General features: G+C 36.4%; 2 protein-coding genes across 2 annotated transcripts in view; one reads left to right on the top strand and one right to left on the bottom strand.

The window, feature by feature from the left end:
* Window positions 1-280: 280 nt before the first annotated feature.
* LOC124634029 (guanine nucleotide-binding protein subunit beta-like protein 1) lies at window positions 281-2,637 on the bottom strand. The gene is made up of 2 exons (XM_047169430.1): window positions 2,360-2,637; window positions 281-1,765 (listed from the first exon to the last, which is right to left on the bottom strand). The coding sequence occupies exons 1-2, from the start codon at window positions 2,507-2,509 to the stop codon at window positions 950-952; spliced, it is 966 nt and encodes a 321-aa protein (XP_047025386.1). The 5' UTR covers window positions 2,510-2,637; the 3' UTR covers window positions 281-949.
* A 1,241-nt stretch (window positions 2,638-3,878) lies between these two features.
* LOC124633761 (exostosin-2) overlaps window positions 3,879-25,544 on the top strand; it is a 44,181-nt gene continuing 22,515 nt past the window's right edge. The window contains exons 1-4 of the mRNA XM_047169086.1: window positions 3,879-4,549; window positions 5,140-5,896; window positions 11,786-11,969; window positions 17,313-17,472. Of these exons, the coding sequence (XP_047025042.1) occupies window positions 4,014-4,549; window positions 5,140-5,896; window positions 11,786-11,969; window positions 17,313-17,472 (1,637 nt within the window). The 5' untranslated portion in view covers window positions 3,879-4,013. The remainder of the gene's footprint in view (window positions 4,550-5,139; window positions 5,897-11,785; window positions 11,970-17,312; window positions 17,473-25,544) is intronic.

Raw genomic sequence — 25,544 nt, 5'->3', positions numbered from 1 at the left:
GGGGCTGAGCGATAAATAAATCGACGTTTTCAGGGCTGCAATGATATCCCAAGAAAGATTTATAGAAAACCTTACCTATTAAAAACTGCAGCTGGATTGTGACTGAAATTTCTTAGCAACCACCTTGGCAAGGCATCTATAATGTGTCGTCATATCAGACAATCTGAAAAACAGATGTTTCAATTCACAGAAAAACAATGAATCATTCATGAATGTAGATTCAGGTGTGAGAGACATGATGAAATTCACATACTTAGGTAATAGAAATAAAAGTAAATCGTAAATTTCATGCGTTTTTAATGTCTTGACTTAAAATCATCGCTAAAAACCAATAATGGAAAATATTGATTGCTATACTTTAACGACATGTTCTTACTAACTAACAGCTAGGCCACATGATGCGAAATGCGCGCCTCTATATTCAGAAATTTGTACATTTTTGAGATCTAATTATAATTAACATTATTGCATTCATAAAAAATTATATCTTCAAATAATTAAAGCGTCTTCGGATGATTCACATTAAATGCGTCATATAACAATTAAAGGCAATACTGGCATTGTTTCACTGATACTTCTGTGCAGAAGTGGCCACGGAATATTTGGAACTTTAGCGATTTGTCAACAAGGAATCTGTATCGCCGCGCTCAAGCCAACCTGTCGCATCCTGGACTGTTGTATGAGTAGACCTTTATAAACGTTATTCTAAATAAGCAAAGTAAATTTAGATATCTCTGTATATATTTGACTACATTTAAGCCTATTTATAATAGTGTACTCATGCGAGACCAGCAAGATTAACAGGCCAGATGCAGTAACACCCGAAAAAGTACTTTGGCCAATACATTCTAAGTTTGACTAGAATGCTGTTGTAAGTATACATATTTTCGACTTTACCGCAATCTGAGCTTGGGAATATTCTAAAAACTACTATAAAAAGTTAAATGCTTTACTGCTTGTTGTTATACAAATCCCAGAGTGTAATAGCACCATCAAGTCCGCCAGCCGCCATTATCTTGGCATTCCAGAAAGAGACCTTCTCAGTTGAGTAGACAACATCCTGAATAGCTTGCTTGTGCTCAGTGAGCACAACCAGAGGTCGAAGAGAGAACCAAGAGAAGATGCGGATATGGCTGTCCCAGCCCCCTGAAGCAAACACCTTGCCATCAGACCGGGACTGAACTTTATTTATACCTGGGTTTTTAATTGTTATATCCATTTTGTGGGCCAAGCTTAAGTCTTTTCTCCCTATACTAAAGATCTGTATCACATTTGAGGCATTGCCGATCATGCCTCGTTGCTGCTCCAGGTGGAAATCAACAGACATGGGACACTCTGCGGTCTTCAGTTTGCTGATACATTGACTAGTGTTGAGATCCCACAGGAGGAGCCATCCTGCTTCGTAGCCGGCCAGCAGGCAGGGCTGGTCACAAGGAAACTCCACATATTTTAAGCACATCGGGTCTCCGAGCTTAAGTGATGCGTCCGGCTCCAAACTTCCTACTTTTTCACCGGAAAAGTTGTATATGTGTATTTTTGAATCCTTGTCAGGTACATAGAGTGTTTCGAGTTTTGTGTTGGCGTCAAAACGGCAGAAACCAGGGTAATCATTGTCGATAAGAGTGTCTTCCTCGTAACCGCTGTTTGTTAAACTAAAAACTTTGAACTTGCCGCCCTTCTCCTGAGTGATGAGGTGGTTATTCGTGTGGATGAGGTGAAGAATGGGAGCTTGACCAACTTGAATCTTTTGTTGCACACGATTGGTCTGAAATCACAAAATGTTTTTATTATTATGAGCTCTTTACAACTTTGGAAAAGAAAGTGTTTCAAAGCTTTTCTGTTTTATTTTGTTTCCAATTAAAAGCACTAAGAAACAGCACACTTCTGAAAATTAACTATCAACAATAATATACTACCCACTCCCACCAAAAATAAATGTAAGTATGTTACATAAATTATAAAAAGCTTAACATGTATATTAAAAAGGTTATATTAGGTACTACGACTTTTACTCTATTTATATCTAACTAATCATTACATAGAGATTAGATAGCAACTAAATTAATATGCAGATGAGGCAAAACAAACTATGTACCTATATCCAAAGAAAAATAATAATACACGTTAAAATAAACTGTTTATCATAGTGGCAAGTGAAAAGACAGTCAGTGACCTAATAAAATAGAGTAAGTGCGTATGTGATTTGATTTGGCAGACGATCCGCTCAATTGTAGGTCGCGAATCGAGGGTAGTAAACAAAAATGTCGCGCATTTAATGGAAGCCATAGGACACGTCATTAACGCCTTCTGCGTACTTCATATGCTGAATAATATGTTTGGAATATAAACATGATCTTACCTGAAGGTTGTATGCATAAACATAGCCGTTTTTTGAGCCGGCCAGTAACCTCTCGAGACCGCCAGGCAAAAAGCTAAATGCCAACGAATAAACAGGAACGTTATCCACATTCCTGATCGTATAAACTGGGTCTGGAGGTAATAGAGCCATTTCTGGTCAAGCTCGGAACGAAATTATTTGTCGGAATTGGTAAAATAAAATAATAACAAAATTAATCAAGCCATCAGAAACTCAACCACAACTACGCACAACACAAAACTGACAGAAAAACAAAAAAGTTCACCTCGTAACAATCGGTTGCGTTCGAAACCAAGTTTCAAAATATATTGTAAAATATTTCGACTTGTAACCAATTAGGATTCTTTTGAACTAACAACTTTATCTTTTAACAATAAACCATTTACTTAAGATATAAAGACTCTGGTGCGATAAACGGATTTACAAATTAAATAAAAATAAAAACTGCTCATGAGCAACTTCGTTTTGAACGCACACGGAATAATTTGATGTCACTATTTTTTATCTATGGCCCCTCAGAAACTCTAGTGCTGTTCATACCGATTATCAAAATCGATTAAAATGTTGTATACGATTCTAACTAGTTAGAACTATGGTAATCCTGACTTTTTGTTATTTTATTTTGTAATTTTTAGTCTGACTATGGATAGTCCTTTATACTGAATAGTAAATATAATAAATAATAAATAATGCCGGGACACCTTTTCACACACGGTTGGTTAGCCCCATGGTAAGTTATTAATTAACTTGTGTTATGGGTGCTAACACAACTGATAAACTACATATAGCTACACAAATACATATTTATATATACATATTGTAACACCCAGACCACGGCCAACAAGCATGCTCATCACACAAATGTCGACCGAACCGGGAATCGAACCCGAGACCTCAGATTCGGCAATCCAGCTTGTTGACCATTGCGCCATAGAGGTCGTCATAATAATGTTATGGGTCTGAATAAAACTAAACTTAAAAATAATTTAGAGAACTTATTGAGTGGGATATATTTATATAGGGATTACAGTCACATGGCTTATGTATAAGGGTCAGACTTTTACATACGTCAAATCAACCATGTTGTCGTTTTCGCTTTAGACTCTCAGGGTGACTCTGTCATGTGGGCTCCTAATAATAAACTATACTTTAGAACATTTTCTTATTATTAAATAATAGACACCAATACTTGCACGTTAAACCTATAACGATTACATATACATAGAAATCTGTTTAATCTCCATGATGTTAGATGATACATAGAAAGAAACAAAATATTAAATAATTGAATATAGTAAAAAAGAAAGCAACATTGAACAGTTTAAAAAAATATATAAGTATTCATCATACTATTATATGGATAAATGTTATTTATCTAACTATCTCATAATCACCTTTTAATATTTCATGCAACACGAATACTAAATCGTTTCTAATTATATCGATTACATTCACAACACTGGCAGTCTGCCAGCAGCCTGTCATGTCAATCACTTCACTGCGTCAGTTTCTCTTCGCAAGCAGTATTATCGTGTTTTATACTTTGATGGATTTTTGAATGAGAATTAATTGATTTTACTTAATAATGGGTGCCATATATAAATTAAGGAGATTAATTTAATCCTCGAAATTACAAATGGCTGCGGAGTCGCTCCTGAAAACGGGCAAGCATTCGAAGTATACATCGTATAGGAAAATCTTGTATCATAGGTTTTTCGTCGGCCTACTCTTGTTTATAGTGATATCCTTAGTGTTTACTGTGGTGTTTAACGCGTTTTCCGGTAGTTCGCCGCGGATAGATGTGTATCAAGCTGTGAATTTAGAATCGACAAGTGCTGAAGTGGTGAAAATCAGCAGTAGTGCTCTGGAAGCTGAGCCTCGTGTGGCAAACTGCACGTACTGGGATTGTGTCGATGTGTACAGATGCGGGAAAGGCGGGCACAACAAGATAACAATATACATATATCCATTAAAAGACTATCAGACTGAAAATGGGAATTCTATATCACAATTTTCTAAAGAATTTTATATGATATTAAATACTATAAAACGTAGTAAATATTACACGCCGAACCCTGAGGAGGCGTGCCTGTTAGTACCTAGCATAGACACTCTGAATCAGCACAGTTTCTCAAGTAAACATGTGTCACAAGCGCTGCAGTCGCTGCCACAGTAAGTACACAGTAGATAAGCTTGTCTAGCTGACAGCAAACACTCTTATTATACTCTATTTATAGACAATGAGGTTAAAAGTTACCATTTATGATCTATCCATCATCTATATTAATTATAATTGTTTACATCAAGTTGAATTATGACTCAGTAATTTATTCAGAAGAATATTTTTCTTAATGTTTAGAACATAAATATTATGTAGTTAATAAGACACCATATTGGTAGTAAACTACAGTTTAGTCTGTTGTTTTATAGTTGCTCAGACCTAGTTTTCTTAATGGTCTCTAAACCAACCACAAGGGAACATAAAAGGCTATAATTAAACCTTAAATAAATACCTAGCAACAATGGAATTCATCCCATTGTGAGGCGAACCAGGCTCATTGTTTTACAGAATTAACTGATTCTATTCACCCCTCTGTAATTGGAAAGGAACAAAAAGTTTAACCTAAAGAAGTTCAAATTGTCACTCAAAGAACTTTATTACTTCCTATTACTGAATAAAAAAATTATTACTCATTGCTTATCAACTTTTTACTAATGAAATAAACATAACTGCTGTCACAATAACATGTTTTATTCAACAGTTGGCAACACGGTGAAAACCACCTCATATTCAACATGCTGCCGGGTTCCGCACCCAACTACAACACAGTTGTGGACCTCAACACCAGCCGAGCCATTATAGCAGGAGCTGGCTTCAACACCTGGACTTTTAGACACAATTTTGATGTATCGATACCAGTCTACAGTTCCGTTGCAGAGAAAATTGACAGCACACAACCTGAACAAAAGAAGTACCTTATTGTTTCTACGCAGCTCAATATACCACACAATTATTTAGAAGAATTACAGAATATTGCGTCTTCGTCCAATGATCTCTTGTTATTGGGCACCTGTAAGACTGACAAAACAGATTTCAGTAAACGGTGTGAATACACGACTGGTAGAGAATTTGATTACCCAAATGTGTTGAAGGATGGAATGTTCTGTTTAGTTATAAGAAGTGCAAGATTGACTCAAGCTGTTCTAATGGATATTTTAGCTTCTCAGTGTATACCAATAGTGATTGCGGACTCCGTAGTGATGCCGTTCAACTCTCATGTTGATTGGAATAAATTAGCTCTGTTCTTATCAGAGGATAATATAAGGAATTTGGTTAAAATAGTGCTTTCAGTGAGTAAAGAGCGCCGCGGGGAGTTGTTTTGGCAGCTGAGATGGGCATTTGATAGATATTTTGCTAGCATAGAGAAGATAACATTGACTGCATTAGAGATAATAAATGAGAAAGTGTTCGCATTGGCCGCCAGGACATATGAGGAGTGGAATATGCCTGAACATTTGGTGAGAATAACTTTTACATTATTTCACACTTATCTACTCCATTTGAAACTCCATTATGTTAATGGTTTAATTGTACTGATGGTCAGTTAACTTTATTAGCATGACTCATTGTATGAATGTGCAACTTTTTACTTTGTGTTTAATGCCCTTCTGCGGCGAGATACACGAATTTCATTATTTTGTTTCCGTCCATTTGCATGATCAAAATACGTAAACCATTAAAAAATACAGGTCAAAAATATCTTGAGCAAGGATTCTATCTAAATCCGCTCCATTAAGCGTAAAAATGTAACAAATAAATAAACCGACACAGTTACTTTCACATTTATAAAATTAGTAAGGATTGCTGAAATTAAGATTATCTCTCGTTGACTTTGTGGGCGCTCAACCAACCGCGTAAACCCGCGCCTCGGAGGACTTGAAAATATGATCAAAAGTCCGCGACCGTGGAAAAATGTACCCGTAAAAGTAACTTAAAAAATTGAGGCAATAATCCGCGAAAACTTCAGAATTCACAAGATAGAAACTTTACGTTAAAAGCCATTACCGAATATTAAAAAACTACAGGGCCTAACCTGCGGGATGACTGCGCAAAAGTTCCGTTTCAATCCGTTCAGCGATCGCATTGAAAAAAATATCGTCGAGTCAGCTCTATTTTAGTCGGTTACCTGTCCTACAAATGTACTAAAACGTATTCTATCAGTTTCAATCATGAATTTCGCGCAATTGTTCCATTTTTATTTTCAAAAGCTTCAGATTTCATTGTGTTATCTATTTACCTCTATAAAGTAAGTTAATGTTATAATGGACGGGTTTTCAGAATTTAATTTTGCGCAATAAAAACTCGCAGTAAAAAACAAACATAAACTTATTTATAATAGGAGCGTTATCTTCGCCGAGAGCTAGTAGAAATATTTTTATCAACAACGTTCTTTGTATACGAAAAGCATTTCAACATTACGTAAAAATAGCTTTACAATATGCACTGCACGTGGTATGTGACGTCATATGCAAATGCATTCGAGTCTGAAGGGGAGGAATGCAATCATCTCGATCTGCGCGTTAAGTAAAGTTTCGATCAACGTGCACACTGCAAAACTCTTGCTTAAAGCGCGATATTTTCGTCTGCCACCGTGATTGGGTTCAGGTACTTAATCTCGTCTCAGAAGAATACCGTTATGTTACCTACGTAAAGTTCATATAAGGTTGAATATCACTTATTTTGGCATTCTCGGTGACATTAAAATTTCCAGCATGGCAATTAAAATCTTTGCATCAGTGACTCGACAACTCACAAAAATAGCCCCATCCTCGTGCGATGCCGAGGAAAAATCTAGTCAAATACATGAATATTCAATATTTGCGCTTACGGCTTACCTTTTATTCGTACTTTGAAATCCTTGAAAAAGGTCAAGCGTCAACTAATTTGCATAGTGTGTGCTACGGGCAGCTTTAATCTCACTTCAATTAAAATTTCTTTATACGTTTATTCGGAGTTTGAAATAAAGCCGTTAATTTTTCGCGAAAATAACGCAGGTGACGTTTGAAATGGTGGTTATTTAGAATTTTTCATGTGCTGTTAATTATTTCTTGTTCAGATTAATTAGATATTTAATTTAAAAACATCTGCGTAATCTATTTACGCACGCGCAGCAAAGATCTAAATTATTGCTTGGAACGCTCTAATTGCTTTTTATGCGCCAGTGCATAATGATATCCAAGTAAGGTCTATCTGAGATGAGCAAAGCATGACAAATTGCGTCGTGACCCAACAAAAAAAAAAAAACTGCACACATGTGACAAAAACTGTCGATCCCCTTGCAATGGCAAAAGCATATTCTACGGTTCATACGCCGAAGCTCACGTCAATTTAGTTCCATTGACGGTTCCTACGGAGATTGTCATCTATGGGTTAGTTGTTCGTTAGTATTGTGCATACCTACGGCACTATGCATACACAAATATATGACGATCCGGTTTTTGCGAAGTGACAGACTTATGTCCTAATTCGTCTTCAAGGTACTGGGAATCTGGCTTATCCGACCGTTCTTAGTAAAAGCGTGGTGGTTTTATTCCTTTCACAGTTTCTAGTCGTAAACAATAAGTTTCGATATCCGTTTCTATATATAGATTTTATAGCTTTATTGTATGAATAATTTGCATATCTTGTTGGTCTCGTCGATATGCATTCGCAGCGAGATTCATTTCCATATTGCAACTTCGAGACGTGTTTAAAATCTGGTTTGTATGACCTATTAATCTCGTCATCTGATAAAAAATCTCGACGCAGTACTTACATATCGGGTTTCAGAAGAAACATAATTTTTCCGCCGAGGTTAGTCGAAAATACAGCTATAGTATTTTTATAAACCTTTTGCAATAAGTGGTTTCGTTCCGTTCAACTCCATAAGCCATCCATCATCGTTCTAGATCGGAAGACAGTTACTACGGAACATTGGCTTTTAAAAACTTCGATCGGACTATTTTTCGGATGCGCTTGCAATATGTGGCTTAAGTTTGGAGTTTTGGATACAGATTTGTTTCGACTTCGTTTGTTCCTATTTGCTCGTCCGAAGACGCGAGTTGGGTTCTTGTTCAAAATTGTCCTTCTGATTCTATTTACATTTAATTTTGATCCGCGATCTCTATGGAGGTTACATGCAGGTATCAGTAGGCCCCGTTAAAACCTGTTTCTGATGAGCCTCATTGGAATTATATTAAACAGGTCAATGCATGTTGAGTTAGGACTCTCAAGAGGTTGACTGGACAAATAATTGAGGAATTTTACTTTAGCAGCATGTTAAGTGGCTTTAAAAAAAAAACAATAACATGTTAGTTGCCAAAATTAATGAAATTATTATTACCGCCAGTGTTTTATTGAAAAAGAAAAGCGTTACCGTAAGCTTTTATCTACGTCTTTTCCACGTAAACAGGTTTACACGTAATGTGTTTTTGTGACACAACAAAATACAGATAACGACACTTACAGCGGCTGTCTATCTTTGAGGGAATCCTCCGAATCGGATCACTTCTTCCAGATAATATTCCTTAGACGATTCATGAAAAAAAAAACCGGAAATAACCAGCATCTAAACTTCTTCATGTGAGAATTGGAATGCATTCCATAAAACACGGATTGCCGGAAACATGCAGGACTCTGTCTGGAAAACCGGATGAGGACAAATTACACACCGAACGTTAGGTTGGTCGAAATTTCTAAAGCCTCACTTCCCAATGAGCTGCCAGTTTGCCTCCCTATATCGAGCAAATAATTTTTTACTAGCCATTTAACTTTAAGCGGGAAAAGTTGTTTAATTGCTTTAAACGTTAACTTATAGTAAAAACAATTGAATAAAAGCTTAGCGGCTTAATTGTTATTCGTAGCTGGAAAACGCGTTATACTACATTTTCAAACTTGGGATTAAAGCCAATTATGTCAGAAGTAATGTAATTATGGTGTTTCCATTTGTTCGGTTTTTAGACAAAGAAATGACGAATAATTAGCCGAATTAAGTTGCTTCAGTTAGTTGGCTATTGTGCTTAAATAGCCGTAAAAAGTTTCCCCTATACATTTTATAGTCGATAGCAATTTTCCTCTGCTAAAATAAATATTTAGTGGTTTTGAAAGACGTCGATCGTGATAAAATTTCAAGCTCCAGATACAGTTTCTGACCTAGATTTCATATCAGACAAGTATGAAACTTAATTAATTCTACGCGATCTAACTGCTCGTAAAAGCTGGTTGGAACTGCATTCCGTGACCAAACAAGGAATGCAATGCAAGGATCACAAGTGGAATTGATCCTCTCAGTTCTTAGAGATGCGTCACGGCTCGGACTTTAAACGAATAGATAAAATGGACTCACGAGATGTTACTATCTTAAGACTTCCTTCCTCTTTGCGGAAAATACTAGGTTTACGTCTCTGTATATTTATTTATCGTTTTGTCAACTTTCGAAAATGCCCCAACCTGACGTTCTGATGTAGTTAGAAGTTTGAATCAAACAATGGAGCGTGACACACAGATATTTGTTTCGAGTACGTGTTTGCTAAGAGACCCCGAAACGGCTTTGATACAGAATAAAATGAGCTCTCCGATACACATCTTTATTTGCAAACAAGTACCACACTGAAAATGTAATGCAAAAATGTATAAGTTCAAACAGAAAACGTTGCAATAAGTAATATCTCGTTCGGTCTCATATGGCAGTGTTTTATTAAAACATGTGGACTATCTACGTCTGTATTGTAGCCTGTAGTGTTGCCAGATGTGCCCACTTCCGCGGGATGTCACGATTTTCTATGATTCAACACCATTCAATGTTATGTCAAAGGATTTCTTTTGCATAATATTTCCATCGCAGCAAATGGGCGTCACGTGTAAAATATGTTTTCTCTAACGTATTTTCGAAGTTTTAGGCCGTGGGTTTTATTAGCATAAGAAATGCTCCCAATAAATTGGGTCAAAAGGTACGACATACCCTTGATGCTCTCCTTGTCCTCTTAGCGGCTACGTCACGTATCGGAAATCAGTCAAAGAGCCGACGTACGCCGATGTGTCTAAATATATGCCCACCTTCGTCACAAGAGAACCTCTTTCAAGAAAAAAACCGCGGTCTTTTAATTTTCTAAATAGCTTTTTGCTTGTTTAAAACTTTGCTACTCGTTTCTTGAATAATGTAACGAAGCCGAGTGGAGACGTCGAGATTCAAGCTTTTATCGCAATGACTTACACTCGAATAAGGAAAAATCCTTAACGAGACAAAGCTTATTTTGCAAAGGAATATAACAGGCGTTGCTGTGCCTATTGTCTTCTTTATTATTCTTTACAAATATGTACCCCGAGTGAGATATACTTATCTTGCAGTTGAAGAATTACGTGGTTTGTTCTGTTTTAAACTAAGGACAGAGATTAGACGTATATTTTTAAACCGATTTTTTGTTCCTCATGCTTAAAGCAAGGCTAATATAAACCACTTTCTAAGCTAGGTAGCGATCCTAAAGTGTGTTACTATCACACATTTAAGTCTTTATTACGACAACGATCGATCTTCGCTCGAGCCATTTAGTCCCGGGAGCTTCTAGATAAACATCATATAAACAAACTCACAATCCTCTTTACAATATTGGCAATAGATACTATGGGACATCCAGCGAGTTAGTTCAGGGGCATAGCCGTTTGTATGTCGTGTACTAAGCTCCTTTATCCTCTACGATCCTGTATTGAGTCGGCCTCACGTTCACGTAATACCGATCTATCTATAGTTACATACTCTCAGGGACCTCACAGAATAGCTCACATTATTAGCCATCACTAGCCCCATCATCTGGTGTGAGCGACAGCGCAATTTCTTCGTTTTTATTCAGGCTCGTACACCGGTTTCATTTCGTACGCAGTTCCGTGCTTTCAGTTATTCATTTTGACGTAGGTTGCGATTAAAAATCGCTATGAAATTCCAATTTTCATGTGAGCATTGAAATGTCGAAATAGGAGTAGTCCATTTGTAGGCTGAATTTGGGATTAGACTCATTTTACAGAGAGAAGCGAGCTTGGCTTATTACGGATTGAACATGTATGATAGAATATTTGCTTGCCATAAATCGTTTCACAATGGCTCTTTGTTATAAATAAATAATTTTATTACTCGGCTCTCGTTTATTCGATCCTTTTCGGCGATCCGGGGTATCCGATCAAGTGCGAAATTAGAAGTCAGTATAACATTGTAATGTATTAGTTTTTTTGCGGATTCGGTGTATTGATTTTCTGATTCATGTCTTTTGAATAAGGCTTTATTCACTCAAATCTTCTGAAGCTTGAGGTTCGCGAGTTCAGGGATTAGGTTTGGGCTAGCTTTCCCAGCGGTACTCATGCTTTTTTTCTTCTCGCAGTATGGTCCAGTGAACCCCCTGTTCCTGCCGGTGACGGCTTCCAAAGCAGCCGGCTTCACCGCGGTCATACTGACGTACGACCGGGTTGACAGCCTGTTCGCCCTGGTGTCCAAACTGGTGCGGACGCCGAGCCTTGCCAAGATACTCGTCGTGTGGAACAACCAGAAGAAGGCGCCGCCTCCTTGTAAGTACTTATGTATGTTCAGTATTTTTTAGCTATTTTGGACAGATGTGGATCGAAAGACCGAGGTATACTTAGGGGGAGATTTAACAATTCAACATTGCAAAAGACATCGTTCTGTATGCTCGCCCTTCACCTGTTTGTGTGCTGGCAAGAAGTCTACAAGTAAAGCTTAACAACAATTTGTTGGATACGTTCATCAAATTGACCACCATGATGCGACATTTAATCGAATATTTTAAACCAGACGTCATTTATCAAAGAGCTGACAGCAAAGAATGATTAAACCATAAATCAGATCATCAGTGCTGCTAATTATGAAATCGTGTTAATCGACTTGTTCGAGTCTAAGACCTGTATCCATATACGTTTGACTATATATAGATCTTATTCCAGTAGCTATAGAGCTTATTTTGAGTTGTTGTTTGATGTAAACGAGCCTAAATTGTGAATACTAAACTAGTCACGACGGATATAAAATGTTCGTCGGCGTCGTCAGTGTTTCCGTCAATCCTGAGCGTGATTTACTTCATTTAGCTCAGTTTTAACTTTACGGCTGTTGTTTACGGTGTCATTCAAAGTTTTTAGGTGTTATTCGTACTATAGTAAAGCTTTGCTTTATTGCTGTTCTTCATAATGATATTTGTGGAGCACACGCGATGTGTCCAATTTGGACTTACATAGACTTTGCAAAGGGCTGATTAGCAAATCTTTAGGGTCAAACTTTATAACTTCGTCGCTTAACTTTATATGACTTTCGTAACTTACTGAAGGTTAAATTACGCATTCTCTTGCAGAAAATCAAGTGTAATGCTTATGAAAAAATCTCATAGAAAATGCCAATATGGCACGATTTGGGATATAATTTGAAGCAGCTAGTAGTGATTGTGGCCGTGCATAATATCAAAACTATATGATTTGCATTTAACAATTAGCAAAGAAATGATCATCTTCCGGCCTTCTTATGAGTGGATAATATGGATATGTATAACCCACTTTTGCCATATTTTCACTATACGAAGAATAGCGAATCATAGCATTTTTTCCGTTTTCATGGACGCGACGCGCATTATTTTTACATTGTTTATAATTAATGGTTGTGTGAATGTGCGTCATCGTGTCTGACAGTATAATTGTAGGTCTATCTTTGATTTACGATTACATGATAGTTGATTGTCATGCGATCTATTAGATTTGCAATGACTGGGAACTTACGAGTACAGCATAGATGCTCCTGACTGATGTTTTTCGGATACGAGATCATTTAAAGGATTTTCGTATTTATGGGATTATGAGTTTAAATGTACTTTACTATTAGGTTTAAATTGTACTTTAAAGTATTTTTTTCTTTGACATACTCATATTTTTAGTTCGAAAATCAGTCATACGTGCCGATTACATTTCAACGTTCGTGCTAAACGCAGTTAGCGAGTAATTTTATTCAGTTACATTTTACTGCCATTATGGGCAGTGTCCATAAAGAAACTCGTCTTGAATCGCTCATTAGGAAGTGCGTCCCAACCATGTTTAGGCCAATTTATACTTTTATATGGAAAGACAGCTGTATAGTTGTGGTTATCACACACATCCAAAAGAAAAAGAAACAGTAACGCCTAACATTCTTGTAATGTCTATCTTTTTAACTTCACCAGTCTCAGATGGACTTTTATCTAAATCGGTTATGTCGTTTTATCGTTAGACCGTAACTAAGAAAGCCGGGACTGGCCTGATTAAGTTATTGTGATGGCACTCATTATCATAACCAACTTGCTCCGTTTTAAAACCTTGACCTCCACGCTTCGATATCTCCGTCTTTTAATTAAAAACCACTCAACTTGATATTTAAATTTATGCGTTAGGTTATTTATGTGTTTATTTATAAAAACATAAACACCCAATGTATTAAAATATTTTGTGCATATTTTATATTCCCTGAGAGATTTCGGCTTTATTTTTAATCTCGAAAATACAGAATTTACCTGGGTCAGCAATGTCCATTTTTGGCAATGCGGGTCACACTAGCATCCCTCCCTGAAAACTGAAACATCACGTTGTCATAACGAAACACGTCACGTAAACAAGTTCCGTCCGTTAATTTTCATATAACATTTGTGCTGACCTCTGAAACGGTTTCGTTAGCTTTGATGTTGTTATAGAATTTATTTATTATTCTACGTGCCATCAAATAAATGTCACCAAATCACCTGTATTTGTTCACATCGATAAATTATTCATAATCATATACTTCATATTAAAACCACTTCACACCTGCTTGACTGCGAAACATGTTTCATTTCTCAGCGCTTGTAAACGACCTCTAATTCTTCCGGCTTTTAATCGCCAAGTATTCTTGAAAAAACCAAGAAAGTAATAGCTTAATCGTTTCACTATTAATCCCACCTTAATTGTTCAGCATTTTTACTACAACTTAATTGTTCTAGCATTTAATTTTAGCGTGTATGCAAATTTAGGACTAGTTCACGCAAAAATAAGCACTAGTTTTGTATGTGTGTGAGTAAGAGTTATTACCTATTGTGTTCTAGTTTCTAAGAACGTTCTCCACTTAGTCGTAACTTAATCATAATCCTTGATAAAACGGCTAATGAACCCTTAATGACTTTCGTAACTATCTTGCGCTTAAGGGTCAAAATAAGGGCGATAAGTTTAGGCAGGTCATTCTAGAATGTTACTCAAGTATAGATCTTATCTCATGTATAGAATTGGAGCCGTTTGATAGGTATAATTTGCAGTAGTGCTCGAGTTAGATTGTGTAATGCAACCTTACTAACAACAAGAAGCGATTTGCTGTAGAATCGCTCTTAAGCAGCTTGCTTCACAATCGCATCATCGTGGTTCAGAAAAGCGATGAAATCGTTAATTCTCAAAGTATCGAGCACGCTTTGGCTCTAAGGAGTAGTAACGTGTGCATGTGAGGTCTTAAATTTGCTCCAGTAGACAGATAAAGAGGATCCACCGGGAATTGTGGAGAGTTTGTTCGATATTATAATAGCATAATATACGAAGTAGATACGAAGAAGATATTGTATCTGCACTATAATAGAGGTCGTCCTCTAGCCTTTGGAGAGCGCCAATCCCTTAACAGCAAACCCTTAGGTAAAAGGTAGGAAAACGCTTGTAAAACCTCGCCTTTATTAAGTTTTTATATTCACCTCTCGAGGGACTTCGTAAGAAATATAAAAAGGAAAATTCCCTTTAGAATTCACCTTTACTGGATATTCAGAATTCCATAGAAACACCTCAATTGTTAAATTAGTTATACAGGTGCAAATAAAAACTAATTGAATATGTACACGTGCAAATTAGTAGATAAACCAGAGTGCTTAGTGCGAGTTTTCGTGAATTTTTTTACGGACTCACATGAGAGCGCGTATACTAAGATTTGTATGCAGTGTTGCCAACTTAGTGGATTTTCCACTAATACTGGTGGTTTAAGTCCCCTATTTAGTGGCGAAATGTTGAAAGTACTGCGGGTCAAGTAGCGAAATGTAAGTTTTGTGGTACAACTTTAAGGAGTTACTATGGAGATTTGAAGTCTCACGGAATGTCAAAAAAGCATCTACAAAACAAAAAGGTGAACGACTACTATATAATTATATTAAGTGCTCATTCATTGGTCAAATGCGTAACTAAACAATTTGTGAAACTACTACGCCGATTATAATTTGTGAAGGATTCGGATCGGGTCGGATGAATTGCTAAACAGATGTAATGCTTTGTCTGTTTTAATTTTCTATCGTTGCCGAGTTACATCTTTGGATGATTAAATTGTTTTAGGTTACAATAAAATATAAACAATATTTTTTTAGTGGTGAATTTGGTGATTTTAAGTGTGGGATAAATTTTTGTTAGTGGTTTTCTGGTGGTTTTAAAAGTTGACTCTGGTGGTAAGCTTCTACAACTGTTGGCAACACTGTTTGTATGGAACAAAAACAGGTTCCAATTTTTGACACTAGGTGGAGCTGTTTTTGTTCCATACAAATCTTAGTATACGCGCTCTCATGTGAGTCCGTAAAAAAATTCACGAAAACTCGCACTAAGCACTCAGATATCAATACGCATGCAGTGAAACAAAGCATTGACGGCAAAAATATGATGCAACCAACTTTCAATCTTATTTAGACGGAATAAAGTCAATTTTAACCGGTTTTGTACATGCAGAATCTTTAGCGTTTGACGCATGATGGACTTTGAACTTAATTCTAATGGAAAAGGGGTACATTTGCGCTGTGCGTAATACAATATTTGCATCATTTGGCGTATGCCTGCCAATAGTATGTAAATCGGATCTGTTTTTTTCGCTAATATGGAAATTTTCTTCCACAATATTACGGGTGTTAGTAATTAATGTGCTTATAAACAGGCGTTGTTTTTCGTATGAATTTTTCTTTTTCAAAGTTGGGAAACGTAACTTTATTGCCTTGAATTTCTGCGCCGTGACGTGTAAAATGAGCTGTTTCTACCGTTCGATTTGAACAAGCTATTGGATGTAAGAAATAAATCGGGTCCGATTTATTATCTGTATTGGAAAGGTCTGTATGTTGTTGTCGTCTAAAATGGGAAGAGTTATTGGTGTTGTACATGACCAGTTCAGCGATAAATCAACGTCCATTGCAGGATTACCTATTACGCTGACCGATTGCTGGTATAAAAAACAATATCGACCACTTTACAGTGTCTCAATGCCTCTTCCTATACAAAGAAATTGGTCTCCCGAATGTCTTAGAGATTTGGTTTTTCTGAATATTTTCCTTCACCATTATTCGTCAAATATACATAGTATCGACAATATAAGGCAGAAAGCTTTCATTCGTACCAAGTTTAAAGGGTGCATAATCTAACTTGGAGACCTCCTCAGAATTCCGAACCATAAAAAAGACCCACTTGAAAGTTACATGTTTAAAATGTAGAAGTTTAGATTTGCTCAGATGGTTTCTTTCTTCAAAAGGCCAAACGTTGCCCTACATTGTGACGGCGTATTACAAAGTTGGAACAAAACTGTTTACCTATTCTGTTTCAATGAAATTACTATTTTCTTCTATGATATTTCAACGTAATGAAGATATGACCCATTTTTAATTTACCTATGTATTTGTTTCCATGATTAGATATTTGTTATCGAGGAGTTTTTCGCACCACATCCCAGAAACAATAGACTACAGATATGTGTAGAAAATTAGTCTTTCCTAAAGTGCTGAATTTGACTCTGGTTTTAGTAATTAATTTTGTATTTTCACATATTTACTTTAAAATGTAGTCAGTTGTGACGCCGGGGTGCCAATTATTGTATCTATTTTACCCAATACTAACTTTGACGTTTGTCCACAGCATCAGAATGGCCAGTAATAAACAAGCCATTGAAAGTGATTCGAACCAAAGAGAACAAGCTATCCAATAGGTTCTTCCCGTACGACGAGATTGAGACTGAGTGTCAGCTGACCATTGATGATGATATCCTCATGCTGACACCTGATGAACTGGAGTTTGGGTGAGTGAAATAATGCTGGGATATTTTAGATCTTAATCAGTTTGTGGTAAGGTGTAGTATGACGTGTGGAACTGAGAAAATATAGATGTTTTGTTTTGTGGACTACATATTACAAACGAGTAATCAACGTCTTTGAGTTCTTTCTTCACTTTGATCTAGATTCTTTTCACATTAAAAATCTTCATTTTGAATTCAATTATACTCTAGGCCAGTTTCTACAAGTTTACCATCACGTTTCCAAGCAGTTGGTTATAAAACAAATTGCACAAAGTAATGCGCCTGGTTTAGAACCCACTAACGACGACTCTTAAGCCTGCGGTGTTGCCAGTGCGCTATAAAACTTAGGCCGGTCTTAGTAAAGTGCTCTTGTTTGTACGAATGTTCCCTTAATGTCTTCTAATTAATATGGCAGTCATTTTTGATTTTAGGTTTTTCGAGGTTAATTTTGTAGGAATATTTTTCTCTGATTTTTGGGTTTAAATTGTATAGTGACTGTCGTTTACGCTTATTTGAAAAAGTAACCTTCAATTTCGAACAATTGTTAAATGGATGTTTTTTTTAATCACAGGCTTGATGTAAGTACGGAGTTCAAGGTCGATGAAAGTAGTGATTATGTTATGATAGTGAGGGACGAAATCCCACCCTCTAAATTGACAAAATGAAATACGCTTAGCAGACAATTCGGCCAGTGGCGTAACAAAATATTAGGTTAAAAAATATTTTAAAAATATTCTCAACGCTAGCAGCATTAATATCGTCACGACCGTTGATTATGCAGGAAAAAAACGTCTCACCTAAATACGTAAGTGCTTGAACACTACACGTCTACATAGCACTCGTGTGCCATGAGCCAACAAAGCGAAGCGCTCATTTTGTTAATTACTTTGTATGAACAAGAAACTGCAAAAATATATTCTCTTCTCCAAAAATTTTCCGGCATTTTCCCGCTCTTAAGAATCCACAATTCGCAATTTCGTTCCGCAAAATTTCTTTTCACCGAAGGTCGTATGCCACTCAACAAATAAACATATTCCGAACGTTATAAGATTCGAGAAAAAAAACGCGTTATTTGTTTTCAGGATCTTACCCCACATACGTTTCTTGTAAGGGACTTGCAAAAATTAAATTCGCTTGAGGCTACGCGACTTCAAAAGGCAGTGCAGATTATATAATGTATAATACTTGACTTTTCATGTTTGCCGCTGGGCTGTAGGCACATGTAACTGTGTTTGCACAGAATTCCTCATGGAGGCTCTTGCTTACTTTGATAAAGTCTTACTGGTAATACATGATGAATGATATTTGTTGATCTGTTAAAGCTATACGAAACCCTTTGCTCTCCAAATACCGAAGAAACTGACATTATAAGACCCCTTAGGCTCTAAAGCTAAGTTGAACTTCGATTTGGGAAAATGCAATACTTTTTCTTGGAAACTTGCAACGTAACTTTGCTGAAGTTGCTGAGGTTTGGTACTCGTTAGTGTAACGAGATGCATTTTGCCTCCGGAAACCAATTAGGAAAGCATGCGTACAGATAAAAGCAGGTTAACAGGTTCACAGTTGAGGAGACTTTCAGACTTACGATGCCTGGAATGGCAGTTACGAGGTTTGTGCGGAAAAGTTGGGTAATGGAACTTGGTTCTGCAGATCCTATTTCTTTCTGATGGAGTTTTATTTTATTAATGATTTATAGATACAAGAATAAGGTAGAAAATATACAACCATAAGGTAGAAACGATACTTGAGATTACTGATGACTTGATAGTACAGTTAAAAAAAAAAAAACACGCTGCACAACTTTTTATTAAAGAATACTGTTTGTTGTATTGCTGGAATTTAATGGACCTTAAAAACGTATTCTACCTAAAAAACAATCAGCATTTCAACATAATAATCTGTGTCACTATTAACAAAGACTATAAACTGTGTACGGCCAGTACATTTTATTCCACTTTGAGCTCGGTTTATTCGAGGCCAACCTTTGAAAAACAAAGCGGACTATAACTAGAATTAGGACGGCAATGTTTAGGAAATACTCGTAGCAGTGAATATTTCGCCCGCATTGGAGAATTTGAACTTCGTCAAGCGTAAACTCAGCTGTGGTTTGTAGTTTATTAAATAGGTTTTAAATGGAATGGCCATTAAGTTAGGTGTTGACTGTATTTGTAAATATTGCCGCAGAAATAGATTCTGGTTATTTCGGTGTTGGGTTATACGTATTGGTTATGTTCTCGGAAAATGTGGCACCATGGCTCTATGTTAATTTTCTAGAAAATTATGTGAGTGCTTCAGTGGTTTTCACGAAACTCCTGATAATGTTTGTTTAGTAAAGTTACTATGAGCTCATTACGAGCGTACCTGTTATTTAGCTGTTATTTTGCTTTGATTTATTTTGTTTGTGCGCAAATTGCAAGGTTTTTTGCAAAATAATAAGTTTTATGTTCGAGGTTTTAGGGACCAACATGAAGAGAGAATCTCAATGGCTTTTTATAAGATCACGCGACATGCCTTTTGTATATCGTTCGTTATGAATTAGGTACACCTCGTAGTCACAGTTTTTTTTTATCGTGTCGTCGCCTATGTTGTAGTCGATAACATGCAATAATTGTTAGAGTGGAACTGTTTGTACGAAACTACACGTACGCCATATTATTATTTGTTTTTGTAATGTACGTGGAAACATCAGAATTATTTTAGACACGTTTTACGTATCGTTATATACCTCCATATAGTTTATTTTAATTTCTAACTACATACTACTGATTCATTTTATTTAACGAAGTTTCACAAAATTTTAAAGCTGTCGGTCGTACGTAATTTCAGGGGCTAAGGTAATAACTAGCCTACTATAAGACCTTTTTGTATTTGTATCCGTAAAACTCAAAGACTAAGCACAAAAAGTTGGTATGAAGTACAAAGTTCGATCGAATCGATCTCCATGTTAATACAATCGCTCCCTTTTGCATGCTAATCGCATGTAAATATCAACAATATGCGAAATGTACTATTACACACTTTGTCTCAATTTGCATCCAATGTTTCTTCGTAAAATAAAATAAACTGGTCAAGTGAGTCTGTATGGGTGTAAAATGGGTTCTGTACAGTAATCAGGACTATAATATTATTCTTTATTGCATACTTAATAAACGAAACATAAAAACAAAAATTAAGAAAGATTATGTACAACGGCGAGCTTAACCCAGAATTGGGTTCTCTTATAGACAACCTTAAAGCGTTAGAGAGATTTGAAAGAGGTATGATAAATCACAAGTACTTACTTACTTAATAACTATGAATTCATCAACAAACAAACTTAATATATAACAAAATATAGTATTTGATGTTCAGCCATATATTTTGTATTAAGCACAGATTTCGAGCCATTCACTTATATCAAATTTTAACTAAGTACTAGAGTTAGGTTCAGTTTTACGATCCTCAGTGTTTAAAATCGATGTCACAGGTTAGAACCTAACAATGTTTAAATTGAAAAACTTTGGCATTGCCTGTGACTGCAAATAGAAACTTCTCGAGGCAAAAACTCTCAATAATAGCTTGGTTTTTAATAAATTATACCGCAATGTTGCCATATTGCCAATAATGTTCACACGTAAATAAAATGTTTCAGTTTTTGCCTTTTGATTAGAGAACCCTAAAAATGAAAAAATAAACCACTTCATAGTTAGACATCGGATGTTAGAATAGTTTTTATTCTAAAACAAATGTTCCTATCTTTGTGATGGATTGTCAGAGTCAGAATATTTATTGACAGTAAAACTAGAATATCAAGTTTTTCTCAGAGAAGCTACGATTTGCGAACGATTGAAAGTAATGAATTATATTATACCGTCACGGCATATCATGTGTTGTTATAGGGTTGCCACTTAAAATGTTTCTTAAAAAAACAAGGAAAATTCAAGCATTTAATCTTAGAGCGATTAAAAATTTGCATTGCAAAAAAATAAAAATGATAAGAATGGTAATTTTACGGGTATTACCATAGATAATTTTGATATGAAAAGATTGCAATCGCGATACATCTTAAAATATTTGATAAGCAGGTGTCCTCGTTTGGGAAACACACCGCGTAAATTAATTTTATTTTGGTGTCAAATGTCACACATAAAAACCCATATCCGTGTTTATAAATATTACTTAGAATTTGGAAAAAAAACTAGTTTCACGATTCCACATGTCCAAAGTTTTTATTTATTAGCCACGAAATAAAAAGATGCACAATAATAAATTATTGCTTTTCGTACCTCAAATGATATGAAATAACTATGTATATCGTGTGACAGCCCTACCCGTCATTCATAGCACTTTCATTGGCGTCAAATCGCGGTGGGCCGCATGACCGATTAGCTGTCTATAACTACAAACTACTGCTGTTACAAAAAAAAACTCATACTATGCTCTTCGGGAAAAAGGCTAGGCAGATGATGATTACTCTATGACAATCTTGATGTATTAAAGAAATAAACTAATGATAAAAGTAATGATTCAATCGATCAAGCATTTACATTTTACCACATTTCAAGTTATATCAAGATTGCCTATCAGTAGCTAAGAGCCTACTCCAATGAAGTATAGTCACAACTGTAACATTACAATGTCTAAAGAGAAAGTAAATGGACATGCATGAATCCGCAGATTTATCCCTCTTGGCCGTAATATGTCACGGGCAGGTATCTACGACAGATGTCTCTTTCCCTGCTTCTAGGACATGTTATTTGGCCCAAGGATTCATGTACATTTTGGAAAATAATATCTTTATTCCTTACCTATGTGATGACAGTAGTAGTAACTAGTAGCTTCTTTTGAGATCCTCTGAATTTTTACTGATGTAATCGGATCAAGATTTTAGTACTTTGCCTTTGTAGGTATAGCCTGGTTTTCGAAATCCGCCAATACGGGAGTGTAAAATGTACCGTCACATTTTAGACTTTGTCTGCACGTAGGTACCTGCTATCATCCGCCCAGATTCAAAGCATAAAGCCAAATAATAAAAGCAGCTTACTCTCGTAATCTGTTCCAGATTTGGCGCAGAAGTGTTCCGAATTATTAAAATCCATTAAACCCATCTTTGAAATTACTCCCGTGAAGGAGGCTCTTGAGTGCGTCTTCAATAACAAAACAAACCCGGTATTAAATAATTCCGTCTTCGTAACGTATGATTGTGACGTAAAAATTGATTATCCACTTCACATGAATGTTTTATGAAGCACGCTCTGGAGCGGCCTCCAGATACGAGTCTCGTACGAATTATGATGAGGTCGTTGACTTATCGTTATCAGAGCGATTATCTGCAGATACATGTGAGTTATGTTTACGCTTTCCGACACTGGAACATTATGTTCGTCTAATGACGTGTCGGCGTTATCGTATGTCCCTTTATAAATCCGCGTACGTAATCCGATGGGGGCTTTCTTTGAAAACTCATTGTTGGTTATTCGAAACTGCCTATATCGAAAAATCCTATTTACCCCATTTTTTCCTTAAATTACACGCCTGACCAATTTCATCCCTTATCCGCTATAGGAGGTTTTAAAAGTTATTCTTCGGCCGTTATTTGTTATAGTACTAAACACGGATATAATCTTATAACTATCAGTGTGGGTCATCGTCAAGATAGTCACATATCGCGCCGGACTTATCTCAACAAGTTACGTCTTCTTTGAGAAGGGACGTAGCGTAATTAACAAAACTTTTCTCTTTATTATTTTTCTCGGGTCCGACTCGGAAAGCTAAGATCGAACCATATTTGAGACGGTAAATTGTAGAAATGTTCCATTTCTGTTCTGCTACTTATTTCTAGCATTTCGAGAGGCTATTGGAAAAATATTTTTGAAGTACACAATTTTCCTCGTTTACCAATTTTTGTTTTAGAAGTGGAAATATCAAAATTCGAGACATAAATGTTTAGCTCGATGACATTGGCTATTTCGTCCAATGGACATCAGTTGGAGATTCGAGATATGAAAGTAGAACAATGGAATTCATTTTTGCAATAATATTACTTTGTCCGTGGCCTCTTTCTCGGCAACCGCCACTGTGTTCGGACGTGTTTGTACCGGTGTCTTCTGATCGACCAGCGATTAGGACCCCTTGCTTACGGAACTTTGCGCAGCCGTCGGTGTCTCGCACGACTGGACGTCGAGCCTGCCTTTCACTTTGCATCGACCAACGAGTAAGACCCTTCGATATATGAAACTTTGTACCGCCGCCAGTGTCTCGCACGTTGGTTCTGTCGTGGAATCGGTCCCTCTTGCTTGCGCTTAGTGCCTACAGATATAAGGTGACTCCCCTCGGGGGTTTCGAGAGAGGGATAGCAATAACTTGCAACGCTCAAAGCGCCTCCCACCTGACCCTGCATACATCTGTTACTAATCACTTGTGACTCACAGTGTCCTGGTAACATGTCTTCATCACAGCTAAATAAATCATCATCAGATTTAGATATTGCGAACGACATGGAGATCGATAAGACACCCCCAAATTACATTACCGTTCGAAGCAAAAACACAAAAGAGGAAAAACTGATTTCCGAATTTAGCAGCTTCAAGGAAGAAGTGAAGAAAATGCTCTCAACATTTACTAACATTCAAAAGAATGAACTGACGACAATAACATCAAATTTAAAGGACATTCAACAATCTAACAGCAAAATAGAAGCGAGTGTCGAAGGTCTGTCTAACCTGTATGATGAATTTCAAAAAAAGATACAATCTCTTGAATTGCAAACAAAAAAAGACCGGGAATATATAACCATCCTGGAAGATAGGCTGGAGGATCTACAGAGACGTTCCCAGAAAAATTGTATCGAGCTTAAAAATGTTCCTAGGAAAGCCCAAGAAACGAAGGAGGACCTTATAAACATGGTAATGTGCCTTTCAAAAAACATTAGTGTTGATTTAGATGCTAAAGAAATTAAAGATATTCACAGAATCCAGGGCAAGGATAAGTTAAAAGACACTCCGATTGTTGTCGAGTTCGGTTCAACTTTAATAAAATCTGACATACTCCAAAAAGCCAAATCTTATAACAGGAAAAATGCTACAAAACTCCAAGCAAAACATTTAGGATTTACTACTAAGGAAGAAAGCCCAATATTCATAGCAGAACAACTCACGACCAAGGGAAACCGACTGTACTTTTTGGCGCGTGATTTAGCCAAAACTAAACACTATAAATTCTGCTGGACTGCTTTTGGACGGATCTTTGTTCGCCGAAATGAAAACTCTCCGACTGTTATTATTAGGAATGAAGCACAGGTGCACCACCTACTTCAGGAACCATGACTAAGTTATGTATTCTTCATTCTAGCATTTATATTTCATAAGCTCCTTGCATGTATTTGTATCACTTTTGTTTTTCGTTTAAATTATCAGAATACCTTGATCATAACGCTAAAACAGATGTATAAAATCAAGCACGCTCAACTCTCAAAAAGTGTTATTTACAACATATTCACACAATACACACCCATACACTCATTAATAACCCGTCACACAAATTCAACATCAAATAAAAACCATTTATACCACACAACGTTCTCACACTCACCTCTTACAGTTCCTAATAATCAATGCAAATATACAGATATAATAACTATGTCACTGGTAAATTATGACTCAAACTGTAGCTACTACCGCCTGATTACGTACTCTAATAATGGACGATAGATTAAGCAGTTGGGAAGAATTGGATACCACTGAGACGGCTAAGTCTGCTATTCTTGATGTGTCACAATTACATACATACTCACTAAATGGTACTAATAACTTAAATGTACTTACGCAAAATATAAGGAGCATTTACAGAAACATTGACGATTTTCAGATAACATTATCACAACTCAGTGTTGAACCGGATGTAATTATCCTAACAGAATGTAGACTAAACACTAACAAACCATTACCCGTACTTAACAATTATAACTCGTTCAGTACCATAAGACAAATTAACCAAAACGATGGCGTAGTAGCATATATAAAATGTGACCACTTACTTAAAGCCTCTGAAATTGAATTAACACACGCATCTGCCCTACAAATATGTATCTCAAACTT

Source organism: Helicoverpa zea, chromosome 10 (assembly GCF_022581195.2).
Source record: "Helicoverpa zea isolate HzStark_Cry1AcR chromosome 10, ilHelZeax1.1, whole genome shotgun sequence".
NCBI lineage: Eukaryota > Metazoa > Arthropoda > Insecta > Lepidoptera > Noctuidae > Helicoverpa > Helicoverpa zea.
Note: the sequence above shows the minus strand (reverse complement) of the source record. Positions and strands in the feature narration are given on the sequence as shown.

Bases quoted from the DNA above. Each gene is read 5' to 3' on its own strand.
- LOC124634029 (XM_047169430.1), bottom strand. From the start codon at position 2,509: ATGGCTCTATTACCTCCAGACCCAGTTTATACGATCAGGAATGTGGAT. The intron at 1,766-2,359 runs GTAAGATCATGT...TTGTGATTTCAG, and splicing joins TTTATGCATACAACCTTCAG to ACCAATCGTGTGCAACAAAA.